Below are 20,049 nucleotides of genomic sequence, written 5' to 3' on the forward strand. Positions count from 1 at the left end.
TTAATCTATTGTATTAAAAAGATGTGCATTTTTTCATCATAAAATATCATGGAAGAGTAGATTGCAATAGATTCTCTGTAGCAAAGTTATGAAATGAAGTTTTACTGACCTCCAAGGGGATTATATTTGCATAGATTTACTATGATAGAATCTCGAACATTCGTTGATCGACTGTGATCCTTTTGGCCATCATATGTACCGCAAGAAATGTTTCTTTAGAAAGAAAAATTCATTGAAAGTGACTTGAACAACGGCACATACATATCTGGCAGCTATTTAATTGAGTCAATAATTATATAGAAAATGTTATTTCTTACACAATTACGTCGAGTAACAGTAGTCTCTAAGCATGTAAATTGAATCTACCGATACATTTTAGAGTACGAATTCGCTGTACTTTATATTTCTTTCATTCTACTTTCTTCAAATTTTGTATGGTCAGATATTTTCGTGATTCACTATATTTAGGTACATATTAAAAATTGATAGTTCTAATGTCTCAAATATCTCAAAATAAATATAAAAAGAAAAAAATATTTATCAAGAAAAAAATTTGTTAGAAAAATTCCAAACTAACTGCAAAATTATTTCAAATCGTTGATTATTACTTGTTGAAGTTCCGACTTGGTCGCCTTCTTCCGCCAATAATTCTGCACCGATCGTCTAAATGTCTGTGATTTCAAGCCGTAGAGAAGACCGTTGATGGGTGGAGAACAAGCGAGTAGAAGCGAGGCCAACGAAGCAAGTTTGGGATGATCGTAGGAATGCGGCTGATTACCGACGTCGCAAACTTCCCAAAGAATCAGACCGCAGTATGGGAAATAAAGCAAATATAGAGAACCAACCAGTTGCATTACCTAGAAATTCAATATAGCATCGTCGCTATATTCTGTATGGAATAATTTAAATTACAATTTAATTGCGTGTCGTTGAACGAATGGGACATTAGCAAATGAAAGGAACTTGTTAAATAGAATTATGTTATTAGTTCGTGATATTGATTGCCAAAGTGTTATTATGGAGGAAAATCAACGCAAGGACAACAGATTGTCGTTATATCGGACAGACAAATTGCGTCATTAAAAAGTACGCGGCAGATAATTGAACGTAAAACTGAACTAAACACACACGAATTGCCTGGAAGCGATTTTATTGTTCGGTAGAAATTCAATTTCTAGCGGGATTTTGATTTACGTCTTTCAACAAAGCTTTTGATTTAAAGTCTACCGGATAATCGATTGGAAATGATTACAATTTTGATTCAACTTTTTGTCAATGAATTTTCCTTTGAAAGCTTAATGGACGAAAATCAATTAGAGATTCGTGAAATTGAATATTATACGTGGATATTAATTAGTTTGAAATATTTACACGAAATACATAATGCTTATTGCTCCTTGTTTTATGTAATGTTTAATAGCGTTTACACTACGTCAATAAAATCCCTACGAAATCGTTTACATTGAACAGATGCATCAGTATTTGGTCGATCAAATATTTATGCTGCTATAAAATTTAACGTTTAAAGGTTGAAAAGCTGTACAACAGTTGCAATGTTATGAAGCACATATACAAAGGAAGAATTCTAAAATTCTAAAATTGTCTTTTTATTTCAGTCTATAATTAAATATGTATGTACATTTCTTAAGTATGTATATTTCTGCATATTATGTGTATTCTATACATTTTTACGCTTTTAAATTTCGCATAAAATGCAGTCTTCCGGCAAAAAAAAAAAAAAAATCTGTAATATCTTAAAATCAATGCAAATTTTAAAAGATTCGATAAATCTTAAAAATTTGTGAAATGACGCAGAACGGAGCACCGATTCTAAAAAAAAAAAAAAACATCAGAATTATACAAATTTGTACAAACTCAAATCTAAACATAGCAGGAGCCACAAAAACCATCGAAAATTCTTCACGTAACCTTCAATCTGAAGCTGAACTAGTTAAAAAATTTGATCCGATACTATATATATGTCTTTAATCACCGACGGATCAAATGCCAAATATTAACTGTAAAAGCAACGCATATATCAAATTCAAAGACCTTTCCTCAAAGAGATTTCCTCAAACACACCGTACGTGTCTCCACGAAATTACTGAGATCGTTTCCTTGCTCGAACACGGTTTGCCGTTTGAAATTGTCCACATGACATCATATTATGTCTATCCCGCTGACATCACACGATGCGAAAATTATGCAGTGCAAACAGAAATTACGCTGATCTCTGGATGTACAAACCGTTTTGGCCGCGCTATGAAAGCGAGGTGGGCTGACGACCGAAGGTGCCGTGACAGTTGGTACGAAAAACGGATTTCGCTGGTGGGTGATGGTCGCTTGAGCGCTCAGGGTGACTTCGTAAATTGCGCTAGCGATTCGATGCCGGTGATAACGCGCTATGCCAAGCACACGCAAATTGCAGATAGTGACGAGGATAGCAGGCAGCGCCAGCCCCAGAATCGCGTAAACAGCCCCGTAAAGCGCCGCCGCTAAGCCCCACGAATCGTTGCTAAAATCTGGTGCGCAGCAGCCCAATCCTGGACTGTATCTGTGGTAACAATCGGCAGGTTGTGACCTTTAATTTTTTGTCATCCGTCTGTATCGTTGTTCTGCTTATTTTGGAGGACCGTTTAGATTGGGGTATTTGGGATAGGATAGTGATAATAGGAATACAAAACGTCTCGTGTAACTGGTTTAAGCCATATGAAGATCGCGGGAGAAAAACATGATAAGTACAGGTTTGTTCCAAGCAGCGGTTTTTTCGCGTTCAATCTCTAACCGCGTTATTTAAGGTATTTGAATATTATTAATACTATTAAACTAGGAAGAAAAAAATTATTTCATGCGATAAAAATTTAAAGAATATGGAATCTATTCTAACTTTCCAGTCGTATTACGTGCATTATGTTCCGATTATTCGACGGTGAAACTATTTTTCTTTTTGCAGGATCTTGAGCAATTTTAAAATGAATCTAATTAATCCCAACCTTGACACAGTAACGAACGCAAATAACGCGGATGAAATATTGCTTCGAATAAAGAAATCGAAACTCTATTAGGACTGCATTGAACATTCATCACGCAAAGACTGGCTGGAGAAAAAAAACTATCTCCAATTTCTTAATGCTACTAACAAAACTTAGCATCCTTTACATAAGAAAGAAATGAACGAAGACCCATATAGTTACAATAGATACATTGAAAATCGAATAAATTGAACAAATCGAACATCGGTGCTCTCTTGTACGGTGATTTATCAACTAATAATATTAATGAACTGACAAGTTACAAGATGTAGGCTTTCTATAAATTTACAATGTTAAGATAAATATCGTAATCTATTGACTTTGTAAAGCTTACATACAGTGACTACAACAAGTACTAGCTTGTACACTTTACTTTCAAATGAAGTCTTTTTTGGTCAAATTTTATACTTCATTTTCATTGTATCAAATTTTTATCGTCATGTGACCAAATGCTATGAAATTTAATATATTCGGATCTAATTAATTAGTATGTAAAAGTTATAATAAACACACTGGTGTATCGATACCATTTTTAACCATTGTATAGAACTTTTTCTGTTTTATTATGCAATCGCCGTAATTTATCGGCGCAGGTAACTTGCAACTTGTAATTAGTATGTTAATTTCATTAATAACATTAGTTGAATCGTGTAAGAGGATCCAGATTTCGACCAATTGTCAAACAAACGAACCTGTAAGGCGGTACCAGACCCCAGAAGGGCAGCACGCATAAGAACAGAGCCCCTGTCCAAGATGCAGCTAGACCAACCGCAACGCGTCGTGGTGACACTAATGCGGCGTAATGTAGCGGTGCAGCGATCGCGTAATATCTGCACAAAGAATCCCCGCCATTATGGTGTTCAATTGTCACAACTTTGATTATCAAACTTCAGAAAGAAAATTCCTCAACGACGTTCGAAATCGAATCTTTTTATGGCCCTGTCCCCCATTTCATGCGACCGCTTTTATATGATCACCCTGGAATCGTTGGAATGTAACGTGCATGAGTGAATAATGAAAAAGTGGGTGGCTGAGTCAAGATCGGAAAGGAAAGGTCACGCCACTGTCGAAAAGGAATGCGACAGTTTAAATTCGTATGGGCCATGAATAAAATATCGAACGCGTTCGATCGGTCAGAAATCCGGCTAGCCACGATATTTTCAAGTAGAAGAACTACGCGTGTCTCCTTGTATTTTTATCCTTAACCTTTCGTCATTCCGAAGTTTCTCCTTTACCTCCCGAACGTGACAAATATTTGTATGTGAACACGTGACTTCAGATCACGTGCAATTCCTTCCTCTTCTAAGTTATATTAAAGTGGTTAAGGATGTTATAATTACACTAACGGTTAAAAGTATCCGGATATTTGCTTGTTTTATCCGATTGATTATTATATTCGAAGTAAAGTAGTAAAATCGTAAAAGTTATGACTTGTATCTCGTCAATTCGGAAATATTTGTTGCTGAACTATTGGAAAGGCGAGAGTGATTTGTTGTTTATACTAAGGGCACGCTATTCATAGAGTATCAAAAAGGAAATTAAAATGATAAATTCTTTCATTGTTTATAACCGTGTATCGAATCTTATAACCATCGTATTAAATTTATTCGTAAAATATTTATAATTTAATAATACCATCTCTTGTATTCTCGACATTTTTATTACGTACTAACAACTTTGCTGACGCTGATAGCAGGAGTAAAATGGCACGATAAAACATCCCGTACCATGTTCATTATCGATAAACGAGACGCGACGAGATATTATGACATTTACACGTTCTTACGATATGTAATTTGAAGGAGCATCGGCCCTTCTCTCCCTCTGGAATCGTAGATATGAACAGCAATGACGGGATGGTATGCCGAAGGGTTTCTGATTGAATCGAAGATCTGGTGTTGGTTGACGGCCAAAGAGATATCGGGGCTGAATGCTGGGTGCCTCTATTGACATCTTACGTTGAAAAGCCTGGCAGCTTTGTGCTACGTAAGGCTCGTTGAACGTCACCGTGGCACCGAATCGAACTCGATTTTTGTATCGCTTACTATGGGAAAACCAGGGATTTTCAACTCGATGACCTCCCCGCTTTATGGATGAAGATACACAGATGCTTTTCGAATGCTGATTGATGCGATCCAACGAATTGATTTATTAAATATGTGTATTTGTTGAATATTGTGTCCGTTAAGTAACTTAATTATGGCAATGTGTCAGAATATATTCTCTACATTATCGCACATTTATAATTTATTGAACATTTAAATTTGTAATCTTTATTCGCTTATTGTAGACGTTATTTTAATTTTATCATTGTTGTTCTTTTTACATAATATTTTATTGTCTTTAACACAGTTAAATAAAATTAAAATTTGGCACAAACGACCAAACTGGATAAATGAAAGATAATATTTTTCCACAATATGGGATTGAAAAATATCATTTTCGTACTTTGAAGTGCTATAAATATAGAACAGCTTTCGAAATTTTATCGGAAATGTTTGTATGAAATTCCCACTACATATAAACCGGATATCGGTCAGTTTATCAGAAATTCACCAAAAAATTCGACGATAAAAGAATTCGATTTCGAATACGAGTTTAATAAAGATAGAACATTTTGAAGAGAGAAAAAGAGTATGTAAAAGGCTTACCTGTCACAGTTCAATCCAGTGACAGTCCAAAGGGCGACTGGATGTAAAAGAGTCAAAAGAAAACCGTGTAAGACACACCAGGTGCCGGCGATTGGCCAGGAACCAGTAGTAAAGATCAGTAATATCAGGCACACAGCCGCCTCCACTGCACCCAAGTGTATCAGCAACAAAGTATTGGCGGTTTGTTGCTGCTGCGTCTGCGGACATCGGTTAACTTGTTAAATAAACTTTCCTATGGCGATCAAAAGTTCCTGTACACCGTGCAATCTTAATTTCCAGCTGGGATCTTGTAATTTAAACTTCTCGCTGTTTGCACGCGATCCCTCTGCCTCGTTCTTAAACGTTACTTCTCGTCGACTTCTTTACACCCTACTGTACAAAACAACTACGAATGGATAAAAGATAAATTTACACGTCGTTAGTTCTATTTTGGTATTTATGTATTAAACAATCTATCAGCTATTAAACTTTCTTAATTGAATTAGAAAATATTAATCGTAAAAGTTAGTCAAGAGAGTATTATCGGCATATAGAAGTGCCTGTAAACATTATTTCATCTTACTTTTAGCATATAAAACATAAAATTTTCCAGAATATAGAATGCAGAAAGAATGTTCGAATGTGTCGAAAATCTAATACTCTTTTACATTGATATTTCTACGTCAAACATCAGTGAAACTATAATTTCATAAGCAACGAACTTTTATCTAATCCTTTTATTAAACTCGTAGTCGATCGAAGATATACTTTTCAATAGCAAAGGTATTTTATTTGCCATATACCGGACGTATTTGCGGGAAACAATATTGCAAGTCTGACAAGGAGCCTCACAAAGCAAAGCAGCGCATTTTATGCGACCTAGTTCGCTGGCTGCCATTCGACGTGTCCACCTTCAATATTATATCGAAAAGCATGCGATCTTTTCTAACCACTGCGCAACCTTGTGTTGTTCAAACTGCCACGGTCAGCCAGTGGCACCCACTGAAATGGATCGCGTAAAAGCACAAGGCTATTTCCAGCGTGGCCACTTTCCTTCCGCGGGTTTCATTCCTTCGTTGAGAAATATGTCACTTGCGAAAGGAGTGGCTCTCTTTCTCTACCCAAAAGGAAACTGCTTTAAAAGACGGGATTAGCCACCATCTCGCGTTGCTCGAAGCTCACACAAGATCTCTCTGTCGAAACCTCTCAACTCCGTATTAATTTCTACAATGTGCGAAAGGAATTTTATAATGTAAAAAAAAATCTTGGAAAAATCTGCAAAGGCATGAACCCTACAACCGTTTTATATCCTTTCATAATTTTGAAATAATTAGTTTTACCATACGATGACAATATTTGCTGGTCGAGATCAGGATTTGAAACTAATTTTCTTCCGTAATTTTGTATCGAACGATTGCTACTTGACGTTTTATATATTTTTTAGTGATACAAATTAGAACAGATCACACAAAATTAAATCATGTCCCTTGAACAAATATACGTTATGTGTGTATGTATCCTAAATTGCAACAAATTTTCTGCTGTTAGATCATACTTTAATACTAATGGTTCTTTCATGAAGCGTAACTTAAAAAATTTTAATCAGACATCCATGATTACTGGTCCGTGATGAATCTTTTATTATTACTAGATTTAAGGATTTTTAATTACTAGGATCACGAAAATTTTACCGAAACAAATAGCAGATTCCGCAATGTCTTGGCTCTTTGGCAAAATTAATTAAACGCTTATTCGCATGAGCGTTTGCGAGGGGACTATAACAATGATGTCCCCTAACTGGATCAAGACGCATTCAAACATAGTAGATAGCGCGCAATCTGTTTAACAACCCAACATGTATTCCCAACCGATACCCATAATTGCTTCGATTCTATTCGGGAGTTGGTAATTCATTCAGGATCCAGACACTTTTCTAATTCAACCAGAAATTCATCGACTCTTTACCTAAACATGATTCCAACGTTTATTAAGGCTGAAAGCTAATGACTTTTCATCGATTTATCGTTCAGCTTTTCATACGCTATCAAACTTCATTGTATGTCTCCTGTCGCCGATAACACGGCCATCGAAGAAGACTGATAGCCTGAATAATTCCTGCAGTGTCAGTGATCTATTGTCTGCAAACAACCATCCTTTCACCCGTTAAGAATATTCCCAGTTGGAAATACTATACAAATTTAAATTCTTCGATTCCTTAAACGATGCAATTTAGCTGATTTAATTATTCTCCTATGTTCCTCCAACAATTTTACACACGAATAAATTGACAGCATAAAATACAATTTTGCTAATATCTATACGAATTTTCTCTTTCTCGGAAAGTCGAGTTCGAAAAGACTATAAATATAATTCACAGTAGATTTTAATAGATTTTGGTAATTAATTTAAAGATCGTTTATCATTAGAACTAAAGAAATATTGTTGATCTGGTCAATTTCTTTCTTCAAAAAGAATTAAAATTTACAACTGACATAGTACATCGAATCAATTGATGATAATAAAAATATAATCTCTCGATACACGCTGTCAATCACGCGTCGACGAATTATCCATCAGTCAGAACAGCTATTTACCTGTTTGCCCAGTCCAAGAACCACGAGTAGCACAAAACCATTGAGAATAAGACCCAGAGCAGAAACGAAGACGAGAGGCACGCCGAAGGCCCAAGGGACCATTCCTCTTCCCACGCGTGATTTATTCGTCCTCGAAGATGGTTAGCTCCGAGAAGTGGAAGCGGATTTCGGCGATCGTTGTTGCTCAGGTGTCAAACCTTTGTTTAACGATCCACGGCATCATGATGGTGGATGCATCTCAAACATCTGCAACGACAGCCACATATAGATCAGTTCATCGAAATAACCGAATTAAAGCGCGTTAATTTCATACCGCTGCCACTCGGAACGGTTTCGAACATGAACAATAACGATTTAGTTATCGTAGATGGCTAATGTTATATCTGTGCAGGATGGTAATTTTAGTGGGAAAGTCGAAACCGAATCGCGTATGATATTACCGAACAACGTGCGCAAATGCGCATCGACTTTTTGGAACTAATTTCGAGGCTAATGGTAATTATTCGATGCTTTGTTTGATGTTGAAATTGCGATTGCGTCTTGCTCGTATTGTTTCTGCAGGATACAGGAGTAACATGTGCTTACGCTGTTATCATCAATCAACTACGTTTGCGCGTATGAAACGATATTGGATATGCTGGTCTTCTTCGCTTGAGAATCTTTATAAACGATTCTTAGAATCGTATTAATTTCAAATATAAAGTAGAAGGTACCGATCATCGGCGCATTGTTTAATAGAAAACATAGGGATCGTACCTTGTAAGAATGATTACTAGACAAGAATAGAAAGTGAAAGAAATTATTATATTCTTATTCGAAAGTTTCCGCTCCTGTTTAATATTTATAAAACATCCAAGATAAATGATCTTCTCTCATATGAAAATAAAATGATTCGATTACATCTGAACAATGCGTATCATGATTAGCGCGGATAATCAACGTTCTACTGTATTATGACATCTGAAGAGAATTTCATACGGAAGTCAAAACGTCTTTTACAACTGTTATCACGTTCCTACCACGACGTCGTATCGATTCATAAACTAGGTATCGGTTTGGTCAAGGCCGTTACATCAGGACACGAAAGGTCATCGGTTGTGTGGTAAGGTTCTCGATTCACCGCCAAATATGTCAATTAGCGATGCCCGTTACCACGGAGATATATTGAATAATACATCAGTTGTTGTAGAAACGAATATAGTAACGATTCACTTCCGATTAACATGGAATATTGCATTTTAATCCGGATCGTTACGTTCGAACGGTATAATGAAATAGGATACAGAACGTCGTGTACCACTTGGAATTCTCGATAGAATAACGTAAAAACTTAATCGCATATGGAATTGTAATATCAAGTTCAGGAAATACGAATCAAAGTTTAAATAGCAAAATATAGAAAAAGATCACGAAATTTCTATGAATTCGTTGGTTGCAAACCCCTGGAAGTTCAGGCTCGAGGAAAGGAGCAGGTACTTCTTGTACTCTGACTGCTTTTCCTCTTCTCAGAGATCGTTCATCTTATAAATACAGTTGAAAAATTCAATTCAATTCAGAATATTTTATGTTTACTCTTAAAATTTACTTCCAACTCTAAATTGGAAAATCCAAATTTACGTTAAAAAGTTCAAATTGTGATTTAAATAAAACAAATTCTAGTTTTAATTGGTAGGCATTAGTTCGCGCATCATGTCATATTAATCGTATATACAGATTGTCGCATCACGTGTACAATATTTGTGAATCTTTGATAACGCTTCAATTTTAAACCATCGTGAAGTATCATCGTTAGCGTTTCAAACTAATGGAATTAGAAATAAAGCCGCTAATAACGGTTTGTCAAAGCGTAGGACTAACAAGTTTTAAGGCTGTCAGGACAAGGATGGGGAGCACGTGAATAACATGGTACAAACACGCTCGATGTACGGTATGATAAGTGCTACTAGTGAAAATTACAACTGACGGCTCAAGGTAATGCAAATGCCGGCTAATCCGCTAATGTCTCCTCGCTGAACGACGCGAGTAAGACACGTTCGCGATAAATCCTGTCAATTGAAAACATTATTATGTACACACCTCGTGTCGGCATTCGTTCAAACAGTTTTTGTTTAAGCTTTTGATCACAAAACAAATATATCTAGCATTATATTTTAAGTAATACAGTTGAAATATATTCGGCTAATTTCATACTTCGGAAAGAGATTTTATAGAAAAAACTTACGAACGAAAATAAACGTAATTGAATAATTACAGAGTAATCGTAGTATAATTACTCATCTCGAACGACGTTCTGCAATTGTTAGAATTTCTATAGAAAACAAAAATTTAATATCATCTATTTACTTTAAACAAAAACATTTCTGATTACAAACTGGCGTTAAATAATCGGTTCGTATTAATCCAAATTTTTGCACATTGGATCGCATTGGTCCAAATCGAACCACGAGATTACAAAAGTTCAAACGAAACCATGCATCACTAGATAAGATACGAAATATAAAATAAACGTACAAATCTGAAAAGAAAATACTTACGAGTATAAATGTGTATGGTTTCTGGAATGGCTTGATACAGAATCAGATTTTATAGAAGACAGTCAATCACGTAGGACGATTGTTTGACAGACTGTGAGTGAGACATGCGTGATATAGGGAGGCGAATGAAGAACAACGAGTCGGAACGAGAACAGATTTCATCGAATTATATATATAATGATGCGTTCCCCTTGTGAATATTGTTTTCCAGATCACGAGCAGCTAGTCGACAGTATAATTTGGTTATACCACCATTCAAGCAGTTCCATTATCGACCATTAGCCGGTTTCAACCTTTATACCGAGACAACTCACGGTACTGTCTACTTCAATCGTTTAGTTCCTTGTTTCAGCAGTCTCGATATTTAATGTACTATACTCGTGCAGAAAGTGGATAAACATGTTCAGTCGTCTACGTGCATGTAAAGAATCGTGTGTTGCGAGTCGTTGTTATTATCGTTCAAAAGTTTCTTAATTAATCGGGAAACCAGTGAAAATACGGTAAAAATTCGTGTAAAATTAAATTACCACTGGAATTTTTTATTTCAAGCTTACGATATTTATCGATAATGGAACCTTATGCATTTTACAAATTATGGAAATTTACTTAAATCTTCTATTGAAGATATACAAAATTTATCGATACTTAGGCTTTATATATTGGGTTGCCCGGAAAGTTTGTCCCGATTTTTAAGGAATTTGGTCGAAACGAAAGATCATATTGAAAAGTTTTTCGCCAGAAGCCTGAGAGATTCTGGAAGGATGGAATATTCAAGTTGCGTGAAAGATGGAGAAAGGTTGTAGGACAAAATGGCACCTATATTATTCAATAAATGTATATCAAATCGAAATGTAAATCGGAACGAATTTTCCGTGCGATCCAATATTTTGGAAACTTTCATAGTAAATATGGAAATTTACGCGAACTGTTAATTTCTAAAAATCGACAGTCAAATTTTTTAAATTGAAAATCCTGTAGACCATTCGTGATAAGAATGGCGAATAGATCAATTAAGTAAATGAAGTGGGTTAATGTAAATTAATTACGTTAAAGGAATACGTGATAACGATTTCATTTAACGATTGAGCTTATAATTAGATGGCCGGGTTTGAATGTTTTATAGAAACATAAAGTACTTATTAAATTTGTCTCTCGCTAATGTTCCCGTCTCGCCATCGTGTTAGCAATTATTTACTCTACTTTCAGCCATTTCGATTCTTATACCATAAAATATTACTCCATTTTTACGGAATTCTATCCAACTGTTTGCTTAAATAAAATAACGCGCATGTAATATAGGTTACTTTTAAAGGATGCAATAAAATTATGAGTCTCAAAGAGATCAATTTGTCAAAGATAAACGGAATCTTAAACGTCGGATTTACGAGAAAATCCGCGAAAAGCTGTGAAGTCACGCGACATTAATCGCCTTTCGTTTTCGTATTCAACATTTTCCTCGCAAAGTAACGCCGTTCCTTTCGTGGAATTGGAAAATCGAGATTTTCATACGAACGAGCGAACAGTGAAAAGAGGCGCGCCTGAAAAAGACTTCTCTTCCATTTTTCGATAGTCGTCCACCGCTTTGAGTTTCTTTCAGCAGCGATGGCAGGAATTTTTTATTTTTTCTTTTCATTAAAAATACATAAAGTTAAAAAAACTGCATACATTTAAAATAATCGTCAAAAAAATTCTACGTAGGATGAAATTTTTTAGATTCCAGCGTTAGGTTAGTATTAAACGTTTTTTACGGTTCTCTATTAAGAGTCTGCTTCAAGCTAGTTTTTTGATAAGATAGGATAGAACGATAAAATTCACAGTTTCACGAAATTGCACAAGATACGATCGCATCGAAGATTTTCTTGGTCGATGTGAATTAAAAGAATTCGATTTCCATAAAATTGACTGTGTTGATAAGATGTATACGCAAAGTGCTCGAAGCAGAAACGAATGATGCGTTCGCCTCGTTTTGCGATTCTATTGACGAAAGCTCGTTAATGCTTCTCGCGCAGTATAAATATCTTGCTGTGCTTTCAGTCAGAGAATGAGAAAACAGAGATTTAAACGCAGCGAACGTTTCCATTTTAATGGACCATCTATAATATTGTAATGCACGGAGTTCTTAGCAATCTGAAGCTAATTTTTCCTGTTGGAAGTTAATTTATCTTAAAAATATGAAAATATAAAGAAATCGTTTCTGTTACATATCTACATATTTACATATTTCTGTTACATATTTCTATATCCTTATCCTTTGATGCTGTTTATTCGATATAATAATGTTACTGATAAATAATTTATTAGATAATACAGGCGTCCTTTGGTTCACAGAAAGGATTAAGAATCCGTGAAATATAGAAATTCATACCAAAGTAATAAATATCATTACTTTTGCAAAATTTAATTCCATTATTTAATTCATTTAAATTTAGTTCACTTTGTATTTTGAAGATACCTGAATTGTTAGAGAAAAGTTAATATCTTCTGTTAACATTCTAGTGATAGTAATAGTTACAAAAAAAATACACAACAAATATCCAGAAAATGTTAACGTCATTCTTAAATTTCTAGATTTAAACATTAGATTCAACTAGAATCAAACATACGATAAACACTTATTCTTCAAGTTGTAGTACCACGCCAGAATAATTTAATAATTCTCAATGAAAATTGATTGTAAAATTCTTCCAAATAAAAAAAAAGGTTCTTAAATTTCAAATATGTACTGTATATTATATAATGAATGTATGTACATGTTGTATAAGTTGATACATGTTGAATAAGTTCAATTAATTTGTTAATGGGTATAAGTAATGGACTAGAATGAACTATGTATATTAATATACATATACAATAATATATAACGAATAATGTTTATCGATAAAATCTGTATGTTATAAAACAGACGCTGAGGAATACAATCAATCGGGATAGCTAGGAAAATATTGTTTCTGTCAGTCACGTATATTGTTTATGATTTTATTAATTATTATAAGTTGTACTTTCATGACTGATTGTATATCATTTGACCTGAAGTCTAACAAATAAAATTGAAGACAAAATGATATAATACACGACGCAAATGATTAAATTGTTGTATTTGATACTGACTTCGCATTAGAACATAATCCTGCAATGGATTATCCCTGAATATATAATATGTATATGCATACATGTTTCAACATATGCTAGAACGAACAGATGCTATAACAAGGTTCTAGAAGCAATTACATACATACGTTCGTTTCTGCGCGCACACACACACACAAACCCATGTGCTACCGTACTCCAACCATTAAAATCTTCTCAAAATCGTATTTCGTCGATTATGCTATTCCACGTGTTGCAAATATCAAGTCATTTAGAATTTGTCGAAAACAATTATAATCGGCGAATAGGGAAGACAAATAAGAGCCACGATAGCGTTACTAGTTGAAAGTTTTCTCATTGAAGCTTCTTTTCACCCCGCGGTAAGCCAGCGAGCGGAAACCAGAGGAACGAAAGTGAAGCTACGCTACATGATAACCACCACACATAACGAGGAATCCGAGTTTGCGAGTATACAGGATATAATTTTGAAACTACTGCCAGCTACGTTTCCTTCCTACGAATTTCACAGCGTTAGGCTTTCATCTGTTTGTTCGGAAACTGAGGGAAAGTTTAGAAATAAACCATGGAATAGGGACTCGTTTCGAACAGAACGTGGACAAATGTTTGGGGGTTTTCTGTAGACAATGATTATGATTCTCTTCTCCAGTGGCTGCTATCCTTGGACTGGGATATCAAATAAATGGGAGGTCAAATAAAATAGGAAGAAATAGGAAGAGAAATAGATTTTTGTTGATCCACAATCAGTATGAATTGGTATGCGAGCATGGGATTTTGAAGAAACAGAAATATTTTTTTTTAGTAATATCAACATGCGTTCAATATTAAATATCGTATAATAAGTATAAATATTTACATTTATAATTAATATAGAATTTTAATTAAATAAAATTAAATAAATTTAAATTTAAATTAAACAGAATTATAATTAAATATAGAATAATATTAAATATAAATGAATTTCTGCTTTTTATTTGAATTGAAAAATTCTTCCACAGCGTAACTTTATCTGTTTCGAGGAATCTAAAAGTTACAATTGACAGAAAAACATTAGGCAAAACATAACATCTAAAAGAATTATAATCACGACCATATCTTTTCATGTAGGTAACTGCACTTTTCATCAATTTTTCTGTACATTTTGGATAAACGAGCATTAGTTTCTGATCCCTTAGAACGTAATATCACTGAGAATATTGCGTTTCTCTTGCATTCTTTTTCAAATAACAATTTCATGTTGCATCATTTTCGAAGCGAATTTCATATCGTACAATTTACGAAACACAGAGACTCGTTGAAAAATGCAATATCGGTAAACAGAATATTATCCACTGCTACTGCCATGTGTATGACAAAACAAATTGAAGCACTAGGTGACGAAATAATAATTTACATTTGAAACCGATATCCAATGTCATTTTATTTTATTTTATTTGTATTACCATTTAACGCAAAATTCACACCGATACGTTTATGTCGATAAATCGTTTTTAACAGATATTTAACTAATATTTAAATTACAAAAATAATATAATACTTTAGATACGTTGTAACAAAGAGAATCGTTTCAAATAATTTTACTGTTATAAAGTTATATTTAACGCACATTAACCGTGAACCATTACTTAACAAGTGTCAAAATACTTTATAAAACAATTAAACTAATTTAAAAAGCTGCAGAAAGATTGAGAGAAGTTTTTATCGGCTAGAAAAGTTTCCTTTCACATTCAATCGATTCGCGTTATCAGCATCGAACAAATATTTCCTAAAGCGAGAACAGCGGCCCATACGCTCCAGTGGCACCTTCCTATCGATCTTCCACGACGTTCCTCCGCCTTCGATTACACCCTTTCGTCTCGCCGTGCAAAGTGTTTCGTGCAACAAGTACTCTAACGATAAATGACACTCGACCAAGGTTTTGAGTATTCCAATAAGACTTTCCACGTTCTCCCGAGAGAGCGAAACTCCCTTCAACCGCCACTCTTCAACCTTTTCCGCTCGACTAACAAAGTAAACGGCTGTACCATCGATTTCCTATGGCGATTTTACTTGACAAATCGGTTTAGTCAAAAGTCTGAAAAAACTAAAAAGATTTACAAGAATCGTCTTTTCAAGATAACTCTGTACCGTTAGGGCGTTGATGGATTTTTCCCACGTCTTCTCCATTTGCTAAAATAAGAGCAAAATTGAAATTTAACCGATTGTAACAAGCATGAGTAATAATTTATGTTAATAATAATTAATAATTGTCAGTAGTTTCAGTCAAATAAAACCTATCTTCGTTACGTTATTCCTTCTTTACAAAGAACATCGGAAGAAACGAATTTCTACTATTTAATAGCAGACGAAAAATGTATCTTTCGTCCTCAAGGGAATTCGGTTTTCGAGAAATTGATTTCATAAATTCGTTCAAATATCGTTAATAGCTTGTAAATCGTCTCACGGGCCACAGGTTAGCCATGGTTTGCGGCAAGGACTTGAGGCCTCGGTGAGAACGAGCCAAATCCTGTTACGAAGCAGCGTTCCACTTTATTAGCCGGCACGGGGACGTCGATCGAACGGAAAATGGCAGAATGCAGCGAGTTATTGCACATCTGCTCGTATGGTGTCCCTTAAAATTCTGAAATGGAAACTGATCGAATAGGCAGACGCGCGACCTATTGAAATATGCATGACGACGTAAACTGTTGCCAGCTTGGAATTCATCCGCCTTCCTATCGCATATCGTTACATATTCCACGCCTCTGCAAAATTGATGAAATTTCAAAGTCTCGTTATGCACGTGTAAACTCGAATGACCACGGAAATGTAGCCTACGACCGGCTATCAAAGTTATTTTAGGTATGCAGTTTTACCACAGCTAATTATTCAAATCGTAAACGGCTGTGAAGCTCGTCAAAAGTTATAGTTTGCCAAATGTTCTTCCGGACAAAGCAAAATAAAATAAAACTTATAGATTAGGGAGCATGGAATAAGTAACCTTTTGTTTAGGCGAAAATTTAGGGGAGAAACCTACCGCCTGAAATGTCATTTTGAACGAAGTTGACCCTTTACACCTCGAACGACGCTTTTGTCGCGTAATTTTTAAGTGATTACAAAAGATTCAGTAGAAAATTGAGTTTATTTGTCACAGTTAGGTTTTTTATTACAAAAGATCACAAGAAGAACTGTTCGGACCTGTCTCGTACCATCAAGGAGGAAAGCTCGGTGTGGGTGTGCCCTTTTGAACTTAGAACACGGATTCGTCGTCCACACTTTTCGGTAGAAAAGTGAGGGTAATGATCCGCGATGTCCATTGGTTAATAAATGAAGTTGTAAAGACAAAGAAAACCAGATATGGCTCGTGGGCATCCTTGTTCATGGGAAAAGTCTGTTATCTCGCCAGACACCCGTTTTCTCCGTAATAGGTAAAAGCGTGCAACAAACATAAGGACCATCTGTAAACCGAAAATGTTTATGTGAAGAGAAATGAAACTGAACAGATTCGGTTTATGGTATCTCCTTAGGCCTGTTGCGGGTCAGTGTAACAATGGGTGGGTCTTGGCGCCCAGAGTATGAGGAACCTCGCAAGGATCATCGCATCTGGCGTAACACGTGCTAAACAGAAATTTGATCCGTGACACTTTCGTTCCTCACTGTCTTCCAACGAGTAGTCATCTGAGTCGTGTGCTTCCGTGTAAGATTGAGAATATCGACATGTATCAGGTTATAGGATGGTTTATTGATTTACGTTTGTGAATGAGGGTGGAAACAACGGTGAAGCTTTAAGAGACGAACTGAGATGAATATAACATGAATGTGTTGAGAAAGTGATAGGGTAAATTTGGTTTGAAAAGGTAAATAGGATTAAACATGCAAATCTACTGTAATGATAACACTATAGCGTTTTAAATGCGTGATTAGTGTAGTAAACGCTATTTAACCAATAAATTCTGCAGATTTTCATCTTCTCTACATAAGAAGTTACTCCAATTAAGTGCTCACAGAGAACATAGGATTAATAAATCTTTCAACTTGTCGTATCGTATAACGAAGTTTTATCATCTGTATCGTCTTATCCATGCGACAGGCCGTGAGAGCTCGCCCGATACTTTGAGTAGTTTACGTATAATCACACATTAAGTAGCTATTCACGAGTTTCAATTTAAACTCACGATGGAACTACGTAAAGTAAAAGCACCCTATTAATAATACATTAACAGCCCCGCGAGAGATCTCCCTTCAATTCAGTTTGTCTCCAGAAGACGATCTCTTCTATATTTATATAATTCGCTTAAATAAAACAAAAGAAAAATGGGGAGAAAGAAAAGTAAGCAAACGCTAAGTATTAGGACGGAAAACTGTGTAAATAAGTGAGGTGGATTAAACGTGTAGGTTGTTTGATAAGAAACGAGTAGATAAATTTGTAATAGTCAGTTGTATTAAAATCAATATAAGTGCAAGAGATAGTATATTTCAAATAATCGTCGCTCGCTCGATGCTAAAGAATAACCATAATAATCTAGGGATCACGTTCATACATTTATATCAACGGACGTTACAATAAAAACTTAAGCTTTTTCTGCAACTGCGGCTGAAGATTACAAGAAACGGCAGTAACAATCTGTCCCGAGTTCGTTCGCCTCTGGACCTTGTAAATCAAAACAATTGTTAGTATTAAAGGTACAATAATATGGCTCTCTCTCGGATTCGAATTTTCCGTTGACTTTTCCTACGTTCATGTGCCGCTCCTGTTTGGACCTTTGGGATCCAACTATGGGGAACAGCAAGTAAATCCAACATAGAAATTCTTCAACGATTCCAATCGAAAACTCTAAAATCCTTACTAGATGCACCTTGGTATGTTATCCCATGTTATTCCACAGTTAAAGAAGAAATATCCAAATTCAGTAACAGATATAATGTAAGAGTTAACAACCACCAAAACCCATTAGTTACCCAATTACTTGACACGACGGATCAGATTCGCAGACTAAAAAGATATTGCCCTTTAGATGTAAGCATTAGATTAAACTAGAATCAAACATACTATAAAATCTTATAATCCAAGTTACAGTACCATGCCAAAATAATTTACTTATAATTCTCTTGAGAATTGATTGTAAATAGTCTACTAAATAAAAAAAAAAAAAAAAATGTGCCATTACATAAGCTATGACTTACTAGAAACTTTGAAGATGCAGAATCGCGCAGAATGTACATATTATGAAAACATACGTCAAATATCCAAAGTGTTTTCTACGATACTTGGCAGGTAACAATTTTCTATTGAAATTCCACTATTTACATAATATTCTGAAAAATTTGTATGAAGATCCACGGTTTGGTACGACCGACCCAAAAAACAGATAAACAGATAAATAAACGGTGCATTTATTTAAAAAAAATCACCTCATTAATTTCTACGCCTAATAATGAGCAAATGGAAGCGTCGGAAAAAACCGAAATTTTCCTCGATACACTTAGCAATAGGCAGTAAAAGCATCGTCTATTTATATCTATTTTATACCTATTTTTCGTTGCTCATTTTGTCGCCAGTCAAATCTATATTTGGGGAGCATGAGGCGGGCATGGGTTTTCGGGCCGTAGGACCACGTCCCGGGAAACCCCGATAGATCTGATGCTCTCTCACAGTCGGGTGGCAGCTGGTCGGTGCCTCTGGCGCCCGTCAATTTTGCCGATCCGATGCGGAGAGTTTCGGAGAAGTTGGTGGGCCCATGCCTGTCAAGACCACTCACCTCACCTTCTTGTGGGGCCCCCCGACACCCTGCACCGGCTTTGACCGGGACAGGGTGCGAAAGAGTGAGTGGCACCAGGACGGACTTTGTTGATGACCGCGGCGACAACAATGACAAACAACATCATGGATTGCGACCAAAAAGCGAAAATGGTTTACGGTGCAGGGGAGGGATACCCCAGTACCGGCGCAGCGGTGGGTAGTCAAGTGGGCTCACCTGCGTCGTCATCTCACGACCACGGCTGTTCGGGGGTGGACCGCCAGGCCCCCGGATGTGTTTTCACGTCTGGTGAGGCGGGAGGCAATAGTACGGAGATTCATAAGGAACCTCCGAGAAGAATAACAAGAGCATCGCGGAGAACCACGGGCGGGGCGGACGGCGTCTTCCTCGCACCGGCCGCGGTAACGGGCCGCGCG

General features: G+C 35.9%; 1 protein-coding gene across 2 annotated transcripts in view; it reads right to left on the reverse strand.

Annotated features, from left to right (window-relative positions):
* Positions 1-20,049, reverse strand: part of LOC139985267 (beta-3 adrenergic receptor) — a 49,093-nt gene that overhangs the window by 7,801 nt on the left and 21,243 nt on the right. The window contains exons 1-6 of one of the 2 annotated variants that reach the window (XM_071999575.1): positions 10,791-10,928; positions 8,257-8,502; positions 5,684-5,880; positions 3,725-3,862; positions 2,248-2,554; positions 609-857 (exon numbers count right to left, since the gene is read on the reverse strand). In XM_071999575.1, the coding sequence (XP_071855676.1) occupies positions 609-857; positions 2,248-2,554; positions 3,725-3,862; positions 5,684-5,880; positions 8,257-8,358 (993 nt within the window). In that variant the 5' untranslated portion in view covers positions 8,359-8,502; positions 10,791-10,928. Of the gene's footprint in view, positions 1-608; positions 858-2,247; positions 2,555-3,724; positions 3,863-5,683; positions 5,881-8,256; positions 8,503-10,790; positions 10,929-20,049 lie in introns of those variants that run through there. The other variant, XM_071999577.1, reaches the window with a different exon arrangement.

This window comes from Bombus fervidus, chromosome 3 (assembly GCF_041682495.2).
Source record: "Bombus fervidus isolate BK054 chromosome 3, iyBomFerv1, whole genome shotgun sequence".
Taxonomy (NCBI): domain Eukaryota; kingdom Metazoa; phylum Arthropoda; class Insecta; order Hymenoptera; family Apidae; genus Bombus; species Bombus fervidus.